Source organism: Scomber scombrus, chromosome 1, assembly GCF_963691925.1.
Source record: "Scomber scombrus chromosome 1, fScoSco1.1, whole genome shotgun sequence".
Classification (NCBI taxonomy): Eukaryota; Metazoa; Chordata; class Actinopteri; order Scombriformes; family Scombridae; genus Scomber; species Scomber scombrus.
Window position 1 is genome coordinate 12,315,806 of NC_084970.1, and position 18,562 is coordinate 12,334,367.

The window sequence follows — 18,562 nt, forward strand, 5'->3', positions numbered from 1 at the left end:
GCCCCTCCTCCACACTGCGTCAGCAATGTGATTTCTGTCCTGGAAGTGCAGGAACCAGGTAAGGAAAGCTTATGGTAGCTGCTCTCTGTCGGGTTTGTGTCTCAGGGACCTGTGACCTCTGTCAAGTTCAAGTCTGTCAGGATAGTCAAGGTGGAGAAGCTGCAGGATGATGTTGCATGGAAAGAGGGGGCCTACCCTTCTTGCAGTTAGCTTGTACCTTTTGGTTAGTAGTAGCAGTGCTAGTTAGCCCAGACTTTGCTCTATTTGGGCAGTTTCTTGTAGAAACTTCAGATGATTTGCGTTGATTATAGCTAATAATCTTCCATGCAAGAGGGTGATTTGCTTTCTCTTCACTTTAATTGAGAAAAAACTGTTTCAGCCCCATACAAACATTTTGCCCACGTCATGTGACTCCTCAAAATTGCTTTGTATTTAATGAAATACTGATCATGTTTAAAGGCTATTGAAATGATTGAAAATTACTCATGTCGTCTAGTTTAAATGAACAAACAACATGATCAAGGCCAATCAACAGCAAAATCTCATTTGACTTTAGCATATAAAGCAGCCGCTCATCTCGTCAACCTCTGACTCCTGGACTTCCCGCTTTCTCATTGACTTTAATGTCCCTCTGCTGACATACAAATCCTTCCATGCCACTGCACCCATTTCATTTTCAGAGCTCCTCCTCCTCCTCTGACTCTGGCTTCCTCTCTGTCCCCAAAAAACCCTGCCTCTGGAATGCACTACGACTATCCATCTGTCCTGCCAACATTAATGACTCTATAGAAGTTTTGCTTTAAAATGACAAATTGCCGAATGCGTAAACTCATAAAGTAGACAAAAATAGCCAAAAATAAAAATGATGACGATGTAAGAACTTAACAATAATTGGATAAATTGAGGAAATAATTCATTCATAAACTTGTGTTGTAGTTGCTGTGATAGTGTTCACAGACCAATAAAAGGCTTCACATACAGCATATGATATATAAATTAATCTATCAATCTATTAATCTATTAATCTAAGCCTATCATAGACTAGTGTAATTCAGGTCATTGTTAACTGTCTTTGATTTCTTTGCCCCCCCACAGAAAAGCCTGTTTCAGTGGAGCTGAGCTGCGGGGCTGGGCCCAGCCATGTAGTGTTGGAGCCGGGATCACCCCTCTTGCTGCACTGCAACCTGGGGGCCAGCGATACACCTTTCAATGTCACCTGGCTTCAGGATGGACAGCCCCTACCTCTGCAGGGGGGTGACTTCCTGCAGTATTTAGCCAACGGATCCCTCCTCCTGCTGCCCACCGCTAAGGATGGCCAGCCTCCCCAGGGTGTGGAGGGGGGCTACAGCTGCGTGAGTGCCAGTGCCCTTGGAGCCTTGACCAGTCGGACTGTAAACGTGCTCCTGACAAGTAAGTGACCAGTAACACCTGGTGCACCTTAGTTTCTTTTGGGTGCTTTTGTTTAAAACACATGCTAGTTGGAAGCTAAAAAATGGTGCAATGTGAGTTGGTGAATTGATCTGTCTAGGTGTGTAGGTCCGGTGACATTTTAACCAGTACATGCTCCTACATCCTGAAAAACAAGAGTGTAGAAAGTTATTGGACAGATTGATGCATATTTAAACAATTATTTCATTACATCATTAGTAGAGCTGATTATTAATCAGTCAATCAATTGGTTGGAGAAATTTAATTGCTAAAATATTAATTGTTTAAGTCTATTTTTAAGTTAAAATGTCAACAACAACAAAAAGTCTGCAGTTCAAGCTACTCAGATGTGCAAATTTGCTGCTTTTATAGTGTTTTGAGAAAGTAAACTGCACGTTTGGTTCAGATACCTCCTTGTTCTCTGTGAAATAGTACTGGATATTTTTCACCATTTTTTGGCATTAAATGGGCCAGATTATTCATCGAGGAAATAGCCCAATTCATCACTAATGGAAATAATTGTTAGTTGCAGCCCTATGTAAAGTTATGTTCATATGGTTAGACTGAAGCAGGAAATAGCTTATATAATAAAGGCACTCTTACCTGAAAATACTATATCTAAGTTCACCACAGCTACTTTATTATCATTTCACATGTGCTCGGGTGGTCAAAAAGCTTGAAATAGGCAGATAAAATGTAGTTTGTAACATCGCTAATATAAATGACAGAACACTGGTTTGAATTTTAGTTTGGGTATGCACTCACACACACATCAATGTGATTTGTCAGAATTTTGTAAAGGGTATTTCCTTGCATGGATGGAGATGAACTTGTTTCTTTTGCTAACAAGTGTCCTGGGAACAGGTACACTCTTAAACAACCGTTTGTTAAAAGGCTCGGAAAGACGGAGGAAGTGTGAGTGAAAATGAGAGAAACGATCAGGAGGAGGTGGGTGTGAGGGATGAGAGGACAGAATGTAGCTTTTTAAAATGCCCCTCCAAGGAGGTCTTTTTCTCTCAGTCTTAAGTGGTAGTCTTTATTTAGTCATTAGCTTTGTGTAAAATGAAACAGTATACTCTGCAGATGCTCCCTCTTTTGTCAGCTGTCACATGCCTATTTATGAGGACCTCTTGTTTGAGGGACAATAAGGGGAGAGAGGGGGAAGTTGGATGAATGGTGGGAAGGTGGAAAAGGCTGAAGAGAGTTTGTAGTGATGGTGGAAAAAAGGCTTCAGAGACCATTAGGAATGACCTTCAGTTTGTATGCGTGTGTATTAAGTGTGTGTGTGGTTTTTGAATTAAATCAGTGGTGAGAGGCTATGAGATAGATGGGACCAGTGTGCAAGAGGTTGGAGCCGAGCTGCCTTAACATTGACATTGAGCGGACATTCTCATTTCCTACTGTGTCTTCACTACCAGAAATGAGACTGAAGAGAGAATGTAGCAGAGATCACATCTGTGAAAACACATTATGAAAGCCACCTGCTCCTTTTTCCCTGTCGCGGTGTATGATGCATGTGGCCTTGTCTAAAAGCATGTGGATGTGTCGGGGAGAGGGAGGGAGACCACGAAAGAGACCTGCTCTCTTTAAATAAAAAAAAAAAATGAATTTAGGCCTGGAGCCGTTCAGTCTCTCACTGATTTTTTCTCGGCAAAATGCCAGAGGCAGCATACAGCGTACACATTACATGTCCCAAATACATATGTGGGTAAATTATGTTACTGGAAAAAACAGCTTTTGACATTAATTATACCAATTAACCTTTCTCATTATGAGACTGCTGAGGTGAATGTCAATGTTTCCTAATTCCTGCCAGAATTCAATCACAGTGCTGCTGTCATAACCATGAAAAGTGTTTTCTGTTCTCCATGCAAAAACACTGACACTAGACTAAATGTGCTAGTTTTTTCTTCATTATAGTGCTATGCATTTTTAACAGCACCATATTCAAATGGAACTAAAACAGAAATGTGCACATCCTCTTCATTTAAAGTTTTAATAGTGCACTTTTTGCACTAGTTTGGGTACACATATTTTTAAATGTATATGTTGCTTTCATTGCAGTGTGTTTCCTCTGTCTCGTTATGCCTCTTGCATGATTTGAGTAAGTTATTTTGAGGCAGCTGGATATAAATGCATCGAAAATGTCTCTTATCCCTCAAAATATGCATTCCATTCCCAAAGAAAAGAGGATGTGGAGAATCACTTTTAGATGAAAAATGGTAGCTCAAGTACATTTACTGTTTTATTTGCTGGCTCTTACTTAAAAACACGTATGACTAATTTACACCTTTAAGTGGATTCATTGTCACCCTTGTTTACTGTAAATATAAAACATCTATATTACACATTTTTCCAGTAGCTATTACAAAGATGTGTTTAGGCTGGGGGAATGCTTGATAGGTTTTCACAGTTTTACTCAGCCTGAAAGCTGGGTAGCAAAGAGGTCATGGGTGGAACTATCTGCTTGTACAAGGGGAGGGGAAACGTGCTGCAATCTGATAGCTGTGGGGCCAAAGAGTGGGGCATAGATAGAGGGATGGACAAAGACAAAGAAAGAGTCGGGGTAAAGTCAAGGGCAGGAGAGAGAGACGGAGAGAAAGAGAGAAGCAATGAAAAAAGAAAAAAAGAGGGAACAAAGAGACAAGATTGTGAATTTTTATGTAGCACAACGAAAGGTTACACACTTTACATAGTGCAGTGCCCAAGGAGCTGCCTTAAAATGTTTTTATAAAACATAAAAAGATCTTGTTGTTAGGAAGCGTTGAGACATATTTTTTACCCTGTAACCCTGACACCTTTTACTGGGAGTGTTACTCTGAAAATTTGCCTAGCGTATCACCACCACCTGCCTGAGAAGAAGAGTGTCACTTTTGCAACATCTGAATGTGTGCTCTGCATGGTGCCGAACAGATCTGCCATGGAATTTCATTGCAGGCCTAAGGACTGCAATGAAATCATGGAGTCCTGGGAAAAGACTAATATGATTATGCTTTGACAGAGCGGAGGTGGAAGCTTGGCCAGTCACCATTGTTCCCTCACAGCATGGGCAAAAATGTCTTCTCTGAACACCCACCATCCCCCTTTGCATTAATATCTGCTAATGTGCACTCTCGCTGATCAGCTGTTTTTCACCACTCACATATGCACACACATGCACACAGTGATCCAGAAATGTAATCACAGGCAGACTGTGCACTGGCATCAAGGCACACAGCAGAGTAAACACTAAGGTACAAGTAGCTCAGCACACATGCACTCAAATTTACACGTGCACACACTCACAGACACGCACAGTGAGTCTGGCACCCCATCAGGCACTCTGGTAGTGTAACAGGTGGTGTGTTTACATGAGGGCATCATGCTGTAATGGCTGGAAATGGCAGGGGTTAATCATCAACTCCTCCTGCAAAGCTTGCCAAGCAACGGTCTTTACATGTTTTTTGTTTGTTTTTCTGAAATGATTCAAATGCTTTCTGATACTAAGGCCAAACATGTGTATAAGCATGTAGCATTTACATACTCATTGAGAAATGTGATTTCAGCCTAGTTGTCCTAAACACATTTTTTAAAAAGTTGTTCCTTTTCTTGTTCGGCCATGTTATTGGCTGCAAGTTTGACAACACCCAACTCTAAAACAAGTTAGAGAACTACAGTGGTGCAAGGATCCACACAGTCATCTATTCCATTGTTTTGTTTGTTTAAATTCATATGACATTCCACTGTGTCCCCACTCTTACAGCTTTTTAGCTCTGTTGATGGCATTGTCTGTCTCTTAGTCGGTCCACCACTTTCTTCCTGACTTAAATATCCTGCCAATGGCTGGATGGATTGCCATGACATTTGATACAAGCGTTCATGCCCCCCTCGGGATACATTGAGATAACTTTGATCACTTTCTAGCACCATCATCAGGTCAAATACCTGAAAATCTATAATGACATTCTCTCAACTTCAGCTCTACTTTATGTTTACAATTACTTCCAAACTACTACTGGTAGTCTTTTGAAATGTGTGAATCAGCTTTGTCCTTCCTGCAAAGCAGATTATTGTACATGATACTGCTGGATAGTCTTTACATGTTTTCATGCTGTGTGAACAACTCAACAAATCTGGTCTGAATCAGTTCTGCGATGCGCTCCATATGAAGTAAATGGGTTACAGAACTAGATGCAGAAACCAAACTACCAAATATCTTTGTGTTAAAATAGATTAATTTGTTTTGTTGTGTTTTGCTGCACACAATAAATATGTGATATAATGATTCACCTTGTATTTTATGCCATTGCTACATATATACTGAATTTTCTCCACACAGTTCTATTAGTTGGGATTTGGATTCTTCTCTCGTTACCTCCCAGCTTTCTCCCCGCCTTAGTTTGCCTTCTCTCTTCTTTCTCTACTCTGTCCTTTGATCCACCCCCACTCTCTACTCCTCAGGCAGGGCTACAGGCGAAGTGGTTGGGACAGCCAACCAGTTTTGTTCTCTCCTCTGACAGCCTGTTGGGGTCAGAGGTTAGAGGCCCTCAGATAGTGCTCATTGCTGCCCCCTGGTGCTCAGTATTATCTACAGTAGTATGCTGTGTGAATGTGTTGAGGCTGTGAAAACTGGAGCGCTGCCAAGACTCTGCCAACACCTAGAGAGGAGAAATAATCTAGCCAAGCCTGTTTAAATCCCGAAATTTCTCCTAATCAGGACATTCAAGGGTATTTAAAGGGTCTGAACAAGTCTTTAATTAAATTATACATTTCAAAATGTTACCTTTAAAAACCTCACAATGGCTTGAATACAATAATTGTAACTTGTGAAGTTGAGACAATAGCAGTGTTATGCAAAGATACTTAAACTGTTTCAAGCATGTGAAATAAAAAACTCTCACATGAATTGTATCTTTAAGGACCAGTTTTATTTTGATGTTGTATTAAGTCATGGACCCACAATTCTGACATACACAGTCAGTGTACAGAAAACTTTCCATTGTGACTAGAATGGTCATGACGCTGTCCATGTTGGCACTGGCGAAAAGGGAGCTGGAGACCAAGTATGGACTCCAGATTTGAGATAATTGCCTATGTCAAATCATGTGAGACCTACATCAAACAAACTTTGTCACTGTCACCATATCAGAGGTACCTGTAGATGATTTCACTAAATGAAAAAAAGGTCAATAACTAAAGCATTAGTTCAGGTACCAGCATACTGATGACTCCTAATACTAACACAAGTAAAGTACAAAGTTTTGTGTCTACTGTATCTTGCTAAAGCTATGATTACACGGAAACGGAATCTGTTTTTTGGGGGGAAATCTGCGTGCATACAGTGACGCAAAAGTTTGTGGAATTCAATGTTGTATGCACACCAGGCGGCCACAACACCACAAAGTCTGTGGCCCTGTGTAGAACCTTCCCTCTACTTCTCTCCCTAGTAGCGCGAAATGGAAAACCAAAACCAAAACATGGCTAAGAAGCGAACAAAAACTGACCATTTTGTCTCAGACTACACTTCTCTCCCCCTCCTCTGTCATTGTCGGCCCCGCTGCAGCAGACAGGTATCAGCAGAAGGATAGGTATGTGACGTCACATGGAAGAGCGTCTGTAACCTAGGTTACAGCTTCAGACCGCAGCAAAAACTCCACTGCATTTAAGGCAGACTTTTGCGTTTTTTACCCTTTAGACGGGAACAGGTTTTTAAGATTTCCACTCTGGAAGGTGTTTTGACTTTTTTGCGTTTTTAAGCCTCAAAAACGCTGTCACCGTCTAAACGAAAGGCACATCCGATAAAATATTTTGTCGTTTTCACCCCCCCGAGCCTTGTCGTGTTAACAGGGCCTTATTCAGCTTAGATATTTCCTGATCCATTGTCTCTGTACCCTCAGGTCTGTCTCAGTTCCATCAGGAGCCATCACCCCAAACAGTGCCCGTTGGGGGTGCTGCCCGCTTTGAGTGCCAGATTGAGGGAGTTCCCACACCTGTTATTACCTGGGAAAAGGACAAAGTGACTGTCCCTGAAGACACAAGGTGACTCTGCTTCTGTTGTTATTATCCTTCATCTTATTCTTAAGATCTTCTCTCCTCTTCTCTCTTCTCTAGTAGTGGGTAGTGGGAGTGTCATGGTCCTACTCCTTTCGTTAATTTGTTTTCCTGGGATTTGGTTTTCTGTTTGTTCTGGGCTTCCTCTCTGTGCTTCTTTCCCAGCCTGGTTTTCCCTTCACACATACCCTGCATCTAGCATCTTTAGCCATGCCATGCTCTCAGTTCTTTCCTAAGACAGTCAGCTCCTGCTTGTCCCCCCCCCCCCACTCACCTGTTCTTCTTCTACATTTACCGGTCTCAGTCATTCATTCCTTGCCAGTTTCTTTGTTATAGTGTTTTTCCTTCGGACCTTTGTCTTCAGTCATTTTGTATTCTGATCCTGTCTCTCATCTGTTCTTGCCATTGCTTATGGTTTGAACAATCCGTCTGTTTTTGACCTGCCAGCTTTTTGGACATTTATGCTTGTTTTTTTACTGTGATTTATTAAAGCCTTTTTTCATTCAACTTGTGCTGTCCTATGTCTGCTTCTAGATCCTCTACCTATCTGTCCCAGAGATGACAGTAAATGAGGGAAATAGGAAGAGACATACTAGGATATCCTAGTATTGTCTTACACATAATGCCAAAAAAAGATTATCTTGCAACAAAAGGAAAGTCATACATGATAAGTTATATGCATATATTTAATTAGAGTAACATGACCATAATTTAATTTTATAAAGGAAATAAACTTAGTATAGTTAGAAAAACACAACATAATCTGAAATACTTTCAGGCTCCTTCAGCACATTTGGGTTAATGATCTGCTGCTGAATTCATTAAGTTTTCAAAAGCTATAAATTGGTCTTCTGGGTTAAGCCCCATCAAGATTAAATCCTAGTAAAAATAAAAGCTAGTACTGTTGCAGTCACCCCGTTAATTTCACAATAACAAATATGGTGTCACTGTCTGCAGTTCATTTCAAAAGCTTTATCCATCTCTAACATTGTAAATTATTTCAGAATCACCCACTTTAACAAAGAGAAAAGATAGAGAAACATCAGGGTTATACTTGTTGATTACATTCAAGTTTTAAAGTTTCTTTTTTTAACTTTAATTGAAATTGAAAGTTGTGAATGTGAGCGCATTGTAAAGTGAACCTGGACCAGAAAACCTAAAAATACTCTAGTTTGACATTTACATTTTCTTTCTATGCTTACTAAATATATGAAGCCTACATGTACATTCAAATCATGTAGTGCCACTTAAGTGTAACCTCACCATTACCTCATCCTCTTTGTATATTCTTCTGCCGCACATAGTGTATGCAATTAAAGCTTGAGTGAAGGAATCAGAGTGCACTGTTAGCTTACCACTCTAATTTGACCTTTACAATTAAATGCATAGAAATATGCTAGCTTAATGAACAGAACCTTTAGTTACAACATGTATGTTTATTTTATTTTTTTTAAATGTTCTCATTTTTCTATTCCCATTTTACAGTAATGTGGCTTTGAATGTTGAGTAGAATAGATACATTTAAGTACAGAACTTTTATCTAAGTCGCTATTCAGCAGCTATGGGATCTGAAGAATTAGCTCAAGTTTAAAACAAACTACATTCACTATGAACCCTCTGTGCTCTTACAGATTAGAAAAAAAGGTATCTGCCACATTCTTGACCTATGTATGTCAGGTCTGTCTCACAGTTCTCTTTCACAAATATTCTCATTTGCTGAGCAATTTAACGATATTGACATTTCACTGTGGCTCTGCTGGCCCTGGCGCCTTGGAATTAGTTTCCAGTCTTAATGCACAGAACTAAGCGCTAATAGCTGCTGTAGCCCTGCATGACCCGCAAATAGCTCCCTGCTTATGAGGTCTTATTGGCGGGATGTGGTTCTCCCACCTCAGGCGCTGTTAATGGCCTCTCACAAAGATGAGCCAAAGGATGACTGATACATCACTGGCTTCTTCTCTGTGTGTTTTCTCTTGCTTTAATGTGCCTTTTCCTCTCTATTAGCCCGTCTGCCATCTTTCATGCTCTGCTATTATCCGCTTTCCATTTCTATTCCTGTTAATCCTCTGTCGTTGTTTTCTTTTCATTCATGGCCTCCTGTTTCTCATTGTCTCTTATTTTCTTTCTTTGTTTTTCCCATCCACCACTCATCCACTACTCTTTATTTTCCCTCTCTGTTTCTCTTTGTGTCTTACCTCCTCTACTCTGCCTATCAATCAAACCTTTCCCTTCTTCGCCAAACTGGCTACCACTGGTCACATTTTGGTGGGATTAAAATGCTATAATAACAGCAATAATAGATTGTGGGATGGCATTACATTTGCTAGGGCTATGGCTGCACGATTATGGCCAAAATGATAATCACGATTATTTTGATCAATATTGAGATCCTGATTAATATCACGATTATTCATTGATTTTAATGACAAAGAATATATTTATTGTCATAAATGTAAATGCTTTCACATCCATATTGATCCTTAATGTGCAAATCTTTACATTAAAATAAATTGGTAATAATAATATTTATAATAATTTATTTCAGACAACCCAACTCTCCCGGAAGTTCCGGGAGTCTCCCTCATATTGATAGCGGCTCCTTGACTCCCGCAAATTAGCTACAATCTCCCGGAATCTGGAGCGAGCGAGCGAGCCAGAGGGCGCACTAGAGAGTGACCGCGCGCAAGTGTTTGTGTGACTATCAATGCAGCGCGTGTGAGAGCAAAGTGTCCTGATAGATCTGTGTTGCTGCTTATTAGACCAATCACGTCAGGTGGTTGAATAAGTTAGTTGTGTTGCTTTGTGGCGCTGACACAACTCCCCAGCACTCTTTGCCTTAAAACCGAAATATTTCCAAACAAAGCATGATGATGATCCGCTTCGAGGGAAAGGCTCCTCACCCGCTGCTCACACGTCGTCACTCTTTCAGACTGCATCCAAGAAACTTCAGGCTGCGCGGTGCTGGGAGAAGCTCTGATTGGCTCACACAGACACGTGATCAGACAGTGGTCTAAGGAGCGCTTCATTTGCTTCACAGTGGAAAAATTGCTTTGATGCGGAGCGCTCTATGGACAGAGGGCTCAATCATATTAATTTGATCGTGGGAAGACAAAATCTAGATCGCGATTAAAATTTGATTTATTGTGCAGGCCTGGCTAGGGCCCTTAGGGCCTGGAGTAATACATCTGGAGCATGACCTCCATAAAGGAGGAATAAGTAGAGAGCTGTAAGCACATAAGCAGTCATAGTGTAAAATGAGATTTATTTTTGTGAATAATTGTTTTAAAGAATATATGATTTTGTAATTGGTTGGATGTTTTAAATGATTTTCAGAATAGTTAATGATTTGATAAATATATTCTTTATATTGTTATTCAGATTGGGAACTACTTCTTCCTATGTAGTTTGTCCATAGTGTTTACCGTAGTTTAGATTGGGTGGAGTGATAAACCACACAGTAAAGTCATGTATCAAGTTTGTTGCCGGTGCTGCCATGGTGCCACTTGTCTTTTTCTTGAGCAGAGATTAAAAGTACACAAGTTGCTCTGAAGAAGCTGTCCCTGTGTTGTTTCTTACCCACGACCCGAAATAGATTCAATTAAGGTGACGCTAAACGACAACGTATGCAAGCTTAATCACTGTGATTCTCTGTCCGGAAAACAACTTTCCCCTTGATGTTCCTATAATGCAGGGTTTTTTTCCCCTTGAATTATAATTCTTCCTTGAAGTGGTTTCACACAATAGTCTCACTCCTGAATAAAGGATGGAGCCCTGTGAAGACCCAGCAGGACCCATGCAGAGTTGATTAGCTGAATGTTTCATTCTACACAGCACTAAGCCATTTATTCAGTTGTTTGTGCCTCTCACATTCACCTTCTTACCCTCTCTCCCTCGGTAACCTCTCCTCTGCAACAGGTTCATTTCCCTTCCTAACGGGGTGCTGCAGATTCTGGAGGTTACCAAGGAGGATGAGGGTGCCTACAGCTGTGTTGCATCCAATTCTGCCAGGAAGGACATCAGTCATGAAGCCAGGCTCACTGTAACCACAGGTGAGGTCTGTTGCAGTACTCCATAGTATTTGAATAGGCAGCCAGGCCCCACTGGGAGCTGCCATGCCAATCCCAAAAACTTGAATGTGAGTTTAGGACTAAATACTTGCACTTTATTAGGTATGTCCAGTGGTAATGAAATGGTACTCTCTCTCATATTGTGTTGTATGAAATCCAGTGTTTGTTTTGTGTGTTTGAAACTATTGTAACCAGTATAATCTAAATTTAAAGAATGTTGTTTCTGTTTTCTGTTCAGTTTTGCCTAACAAATATGCAACTTGCATTTTTTGAGCTTGTTTTAAGAAGTTGTGATAAAAAAATTGCAATAACTTTTCAATAAATTACATCTTCTCCATCTCTACTACATCATTCTGCACAGTGAAGCTCAAACATTCACATGAAGTTACAATTTAAAATCCCCGTTTTTCAGTGGAGCTTTAAAGATATGTTGAAAAGGAGTACAACAGAATAGAGTGGATCTGTTATTATTGAGAATTCATATGTGAATATTCTGGTTACTCTGGTAATTTCAAGACTGTGGTAACTTCAGCTGCAGGAAAGGTTGGTGCTGCACAGCTACTGTCAGTGAATGGGAATATCATAATATCTGTACGTACTGTATCTCTGAATTTATTCCCTTATAATATAAACAGACCGAGGGGAAAACAATGGGTGTATTGTGATTAAAATATTGCAGAATCACACAGAATAATCAAGCACCTCTGTCATCGCTTTCATTGTGTAGCACAGGGGCCTGTGCTACACAATGACCGCGATGACACAGACTCCCCCCTCCCAGCTGTTGCAAGTGAGTGCCCATATCATTGAAAAAGATGGAGAAGAAATGGGCATTAATGGTACACGATTTAATTAGGTTCCAATTTGTACTGCCTCATCCAGGACCATGGACCATGTGTAGCTCTTCGGGCATCTTCTTGGTCACCAAGGCCTGGCAATTGATGATACAGTGCTTCCAACAGCGGCTGGGGCAACAGTTTGCACCTGTTACACCAGACCACTGCAGCAATCTGTCATTGCCTTTTTAACGTCAGTACATATTCCCAAACAGCAGCTTCAGTCAATATGACTCTCCTGAATAAAATCTGCCAAAGCCTTGAAGATCTCTAACCCTTACCCTAACCCTGACCCTAATCCTTACCCTAACCTTAACCCAATACAAGCTAGCAGAATATTACTAAACAAAAACTCCTCCTGGGGACTCAGCTCTTCAATATAGCACGCATACACCATTAACTGAGTACAGTTAGTGACGTCGATAGACTCATCCAGCTTAATGTAGAAGAAAGGGCTCTCAGTCACTTCATATCAGATGCCATGTTTAAGGTATTGTCAGACATATGGGGTCACATTTAGCTTGGTGGCAGCAGCTTCTTACAATATTACCAAAAACATGTCTTTAGCAGCAAGGAGGAGTAATGTTTCACCAATGTTGTGGGGTTTACCTGCATAACATCATGCAATATGATGCTTCTGTTGGTATTTACAATGCTGAATACCTCAGTTGCTTTCTTCTGTGACCGTAATTCCTTTAGCTGTCTATCAAAAAACTCAAAACCCAAACTTGGGTGTTTGTTCTCAGTATGACATCGGAGTGTAAATGGTCTCATACTGTGATTAGCTAATACCTCTTTGTAGATAAAACATACTGTGGCAGTGGAGCATCATCAAGACCAATCCATGAAAATACAAACTTGAAATAATCATGGTCATACTTTGTCTGTTTTCTGTTCATCCCAGATTCTGTCTCCTTTCTCACTGTAGGTACTACAAATCAATCCATTTTGCCCCATGCATACCTGAAGTTAGCTATAACTAGATGTTTACAGTTATTTTTTCTTAATGCTGCGACTCTCCTGAAATTCTCCACTGCCCCTAAGAGTGGGCACACTTTGAAATGCACTAGTATCGCATGATGTGGCTTAGGGATTTGGGAATATGAAGACAGACTGTAGAGGGTGGGTGCAAAATAGACCAGATTTTTAAATATTTCATTGTTTCCATTAAAAAAAGCTACCTTTGCCACTGTTTTCATCAAGTTAGACAGCAGATAAAAACATGTTTAAGACACAGAGTTAATGAAACTTTCTTAACATGACTCATTAAAAACAATTAGAAATAGCTTCAGTGGTTTTGAGTAAAAGGGCATTTCTGATTCTGTCTGATGTCTTAGATTCAGGTCATCTGGGGCCACACTGCCAACTCTTCCCATGATTAAAACAAAATTGATTGATAATGATAAAACTCTGATTAGTTGCTGTTGAAAACTTGCATATTCGCAATTGCCTTTTTAATGAGACTGCAGCCTACAAAAAATTATGTGACCTTTTCCATATGTCCTTTATGTAATGTAATTTATATACCTTTTCTTGCTCTTCTTATACCTTCATGCTCTTCTTATTGCATTTTCTTCTTTATGTAACACTTTCAGCTGTTTTCATATATATACTATACATTTACTTCGACTATCCTTCAGATTTAATTTGCTGCTTTAACACTCATTGCATGAATTTCTATTAACACTCTACACAATAAAGTTTCTTTATTGTGTAGAGTGTTAATAGAAATTCATGTTTTATATGGTAACTGGCATTGAGCCTACACATTTAATTTAGCACTCTATCAGTGCATTGTACTGTGTTCTTCTGTTCAGCCAGATATCAAGGCTAATTTTTTATAGAATAATTGCAAATTGTTCAATGATTTGAGTTAGTGAGTACATTTGAGCATGATAAATTCCAAGTTATGCAATTCTGATACAAATTATTTTCTATTTTTCAAAGTACATCAACAAAACATGACAATGAAAAAGGATTCATACTACATTTAACTGTAGATTATGCTCCAAACAATGAATGCTAGCAATTAAGTTAAATTAGTACAATTTCTGAATATCTATCGAATATAACCATTATTTGACTATTCTGACATCAGCATACACCCTTCTTTTGCTTAAAATCCCAGTTTGACTGAAACTATACGAACTTGCATTAGTGGGTTACATGGTGCAGTGAATCAGAGAATATTGCTGTTAGATGTGACATTACCATTAAGCAGACCACATTAAAGCCATGTCGTATTATTTGCCCCTGTCACTAGCAAGCTAGAGATCAGTCTACTTAAATTGGCTGTTCTGTGGAAACCATTGTGTGCTTTTTTAGTCACAGCTTTTGTGTCTTTTAAAAGACAAAAGGAGAGAGGGGGAGAGAAAGACAGATGACGTCAAAGCAAGCAGTTCAGATACAGCATTTGGACTTTTAACGATTTTACAATCTTTTTGCAGCCCCTTCAAATCCATGGGGGCTGAGTGTTTCTTACTCAAGAAACATACATAGATTTCAGGTGGGGTATCACTTTTTCACATTTGATTCTATAATTACAATAAAATATGATGTGAAATTTGAAACAAGGATTAACATCCATCTTATGGCGCTTTTCCACTACACAGTTTCAGCACGACTCGCCTCGGCTCGCCTCGACTCGGCACGGTTCCTTTTCCATTAAAAAAAAGTACCTACTCAACGTGGGCGGGGTCGTCATAGCACGGCTCCGCGAAACTGCCGTGACTTCGTTTTATACACGACACAAAACACATAAACAATGGAGGACATTGAGGCAGTGGTGTACTTGCTGCTGTATGAGGCTTTTTGTCTCACACAAAGCAAGAAAATTGAGCCGTATGGCTGTAACTATGGTTGTAACGCTGCTGCCGGTATTTAAAAATGCCGGGTTTGATTCTTGTGTGGGACGGCTCATGACTCTTCCAGCGACAACTACCAATCAGCGGCCAGCAGTGTGTCGACGTCACATTTTAGTACCGGCTTGGCTCGCCTGGAACCTCACCAGAGCAGGTACTAAAAAAGGACCAGGTACCAGGTATTTTCCCTAGTGGAAACGCAAAAAGAACCGAGGCGAGTCGAGGCGAGTCGTGCTGGACCGGTGTAGTGGAAAAGCGCCATTAGAAAATCATTAACAACACTGCCTTGGTAATTTTCATTATTAAACAATAAGCTCCATATGGCATTGTTAATAGAAAGTGTTATCATGTCTGTTCTCATGCTCTTGCAGTTGAATACAAAATACACTATACACCTATTGTACAAAAGAGACTCTGCACAACAGGTGCTCTACTTTTTGGACAGTCAGTCTGCATTTTGGACATTTTTTGCTGAAATATATTTTTAAAGATCCCTTCCAGACATGTTTTAAGACATGTACAATTATTATCTGTAAACTTTATCTGTAAACACAGAGAAACTTTCCACTTTCAGTAGCTGAATGTGAAAACCGATTTCTAGCGTTAAACTCTGAACATACATCATTCTCCACAGTAAAGGTAAAATATTCAAGTGAAAGGAAACTACTTAACGGCCAATTCACATAGGAAGCACATTAGAAGCACACTCACGCATACAACCCATGGACCAGATACCCTTCCATTTTATTAAATGTATCAATCTACATTGACTCTCAGACCTGCACAAATGACAGAGACTCTGCATTTTTCTGCACATACATCTGTCAAATATCCAACTATATGTAACTTATTAAGGGTATCTACATTGATCCATCAAGGCTCCCAGTCTGTCTGTGGGCTGGCCTGTTGCACTACAGGCAGATTCCCTTCACTCGCTACAGTGGGCAGGGAAGTAAAATTAATGTGTGAATAAATACAAAACTGTTGATTTCTTCGCCCCATGGAGGCAACATGAATATTTTGGTTAAATTTCTGCTGCCAGTTAGCCTGGTCAAGGCAAGTTAGTCGGCCGCTGGACAGGAGCTGCTGCTGACAGAGCTGCTGCTTTTTTTCTTGACAGAGACACTGAATGCTGGTCAGAGTTGATGTGGATTGAATAGAAAGAATACACTTACACGCCAATGTCTGATCAAATGCCATCAGTCACTCCCTTGCACTTCAGAGTTCTGTTAATAGAATACCTCAACACCCATAGCCTAGCTTGAACTTGATGTTGAAGTCTTCAAGTTAATGTCCTTAACTCACAAAAATGAGTGTTCTGGCCCTTCAACACATAAACATTCAGCTGCCTCCAATCCTTGGTTGCTTGCTTTTTGTGTTTCTTCTACTTCACGTACTCTCCCCTTATTTTAAATACTTAACTCTGCATCTACACCCATCCCCTGTGAAGGTGCACCTTGCCTTGCAGTCTTTGGAAAGGGAGACTGATCTACTTAAAACCTGCATAGACGGAGCTTCGCTATATAATCTTAGTGATTAATTTATGATGTGTCTAAAGAATACCAGGCCTCTCTCTGAAGGTGATTAGCATTATGAGCTCCTGAGGCTTCCCAGGTTGAGTAGAAAAGCAGGGAGGTAAGGCCCTCTCTCTCCAGTGGTACCTTTGTGACTGATACTCAAGAAATTAATGTTCTGTCCGTTCAATGCATAAACAATATTCTTTGAATAATGTCATTATTTAGTGAATAGGAGAGAGGTGAGAAAGTGGTGACAATCTATAGAGCAACTTAATGGCATTCCTTTCTCTCACAAAAGGCTTCTTTCTTTTGCATTCTCTTTTCTTCTTTTCGTTCTCTGCCCCAAATTCTTTTGTGCTATCCCTTGTCTTTTGACACTTGGAAAGATCGTCAGCTTCCTCTATCTTACCACTTCCCCTCATTGAGACCTTCTTTAGTTCATGGTTAATGGTGGTTCATAAAATCCTTGTGCAGGCTCTCAATGAAGGACACTGTGGAAGTGTAATGTTACTTTGCTGTCAGCCTGTTTCCTAGCAATTCTTCTTACACAAAAAACAAGAATTGATTTATCCTCGATCATATCAGTATAATATAGGAGTGAGTTTTATGATGAATTGACTTGCTGGTCTGTTGTGGAAGCTGTGCTAGTGACATGCTAATGCAAGTGATTATTATTGGTACTTACCTGCAATTCCTTTTTAAGATGAAAGTCTACTGTTTTCATGGCAGCTAACACAGCTATGTCTGCAATTATCATCTCATGGTCTTTGTTGAGTGAAAATTAAGGCACACACAAACATTGCTATGTCTCATTTGTCCATTGTCCCAGTACAGTATATTGGCACTTAGTGGCTAAAATACATAAGTGTATACCACCTACACTGATCACAGAGCATGTTCCGATCACCTGTCTAATTATGGTCTACCCTAGACCTAACTTAAGCTTTAAGTGTAAGCACAGAAGATGTGTGAAAAAGGCAATGAGGTTACCACCTTATTCCATTTATCTTAACCTACAATTATTTGCTGTGTTTTGTAGAGAATGCAAGCTCCTTGTTCACATGCTATGGATTAAACCAGAAATTCTGGAGAAGCTGAACTGCCATTTTATTGCACCTCAGTATCGAATGAATTATTTGAATCGCTGAGATGTGGAAAGTGATTCAGAAGTCTGGGACAAATCTAATAGCACTGAATCAGTGGATTCAATGTATTAAAAGTATACACTTCTTTCTTGTTATAGGCTCCACTGAAGCCCTGAACAGAGTTGTGATTGTGGCACCACCTCAGAATGCAACAGTAGTGCTTGGCCGTCCAGCTGTGATGGAGTGTATGGCACAAGGCCAACCGAAACCACTGGTGTCCTGGAGCAGACAAGGTAATACTCCCAAATGTTCTCACTCCATCTCTATCTCCAGTTCTCAACCCCTTTTTTCTGCATCAATCACTCTTTCATTATCTGTGTCTCCCTTTCTAACTATGTCTCTCATGCATAAAGAACAAACATTTGCATACCTTTGGCTGTAATGTTTTTGTTTTACTAATAATAGCTGTCTAACTTATAACTAATAACTAGTTCTCCATTATTCAATTGTGCATCGTGCCATGCTTTACATAAGATGATTTGTCACACACAGACACACACACATGCAAGGTCTTGGGAAGAATTATGTAATGTGAAACTTTTGAATGTCATTGTGATGCTGTGATTTGGCAACATCTCTACAGTCTTCATGGAGTCTTGTGCTGCATCTGAAATTCTTCCCTCATTGACGATTAACCTCTAATCCTCTGTACGGGGAATTCTGTATAAGACTATACAT

At 40.0% G+C, this 18,562-nt stretch overlaps 1 protein-coding gene across 2 annotated transcripts in view; it reads left to right on the forward strand.

Annotated features, from left to right (window-relative positions):
- igdcc4 (immunoglobulin superfamily, DCC subclass, member 4) overlaps nt 1-18,562 on the forward strand; it is a 58,043-nt gene that overhangs the window by 24,933 nt on the left and 14,548 nt on the right. For both annotated transcript variants that reach the window (XM_062420667.1, XM_062420675.1), the window contains exons 2-5: nt 1,096-1,410; nt 7,305-7,446; nt 11,374-11,507; nt 17,983-18,117. In XM_062420667.1, coding sequence (XP_062276651.1) covers nt 1,096-1,410; nt 7,305-7,446; nt 11,374-11,507; nt 17,983-18,117 — 726 coding nt within the window. The remainder of the gene's footprint in view (nt 1-1,095; nt 1,411-7,304; nt 7,447-11,373; nt 11,508-17,982; nt 18,118-18,562) is intronic.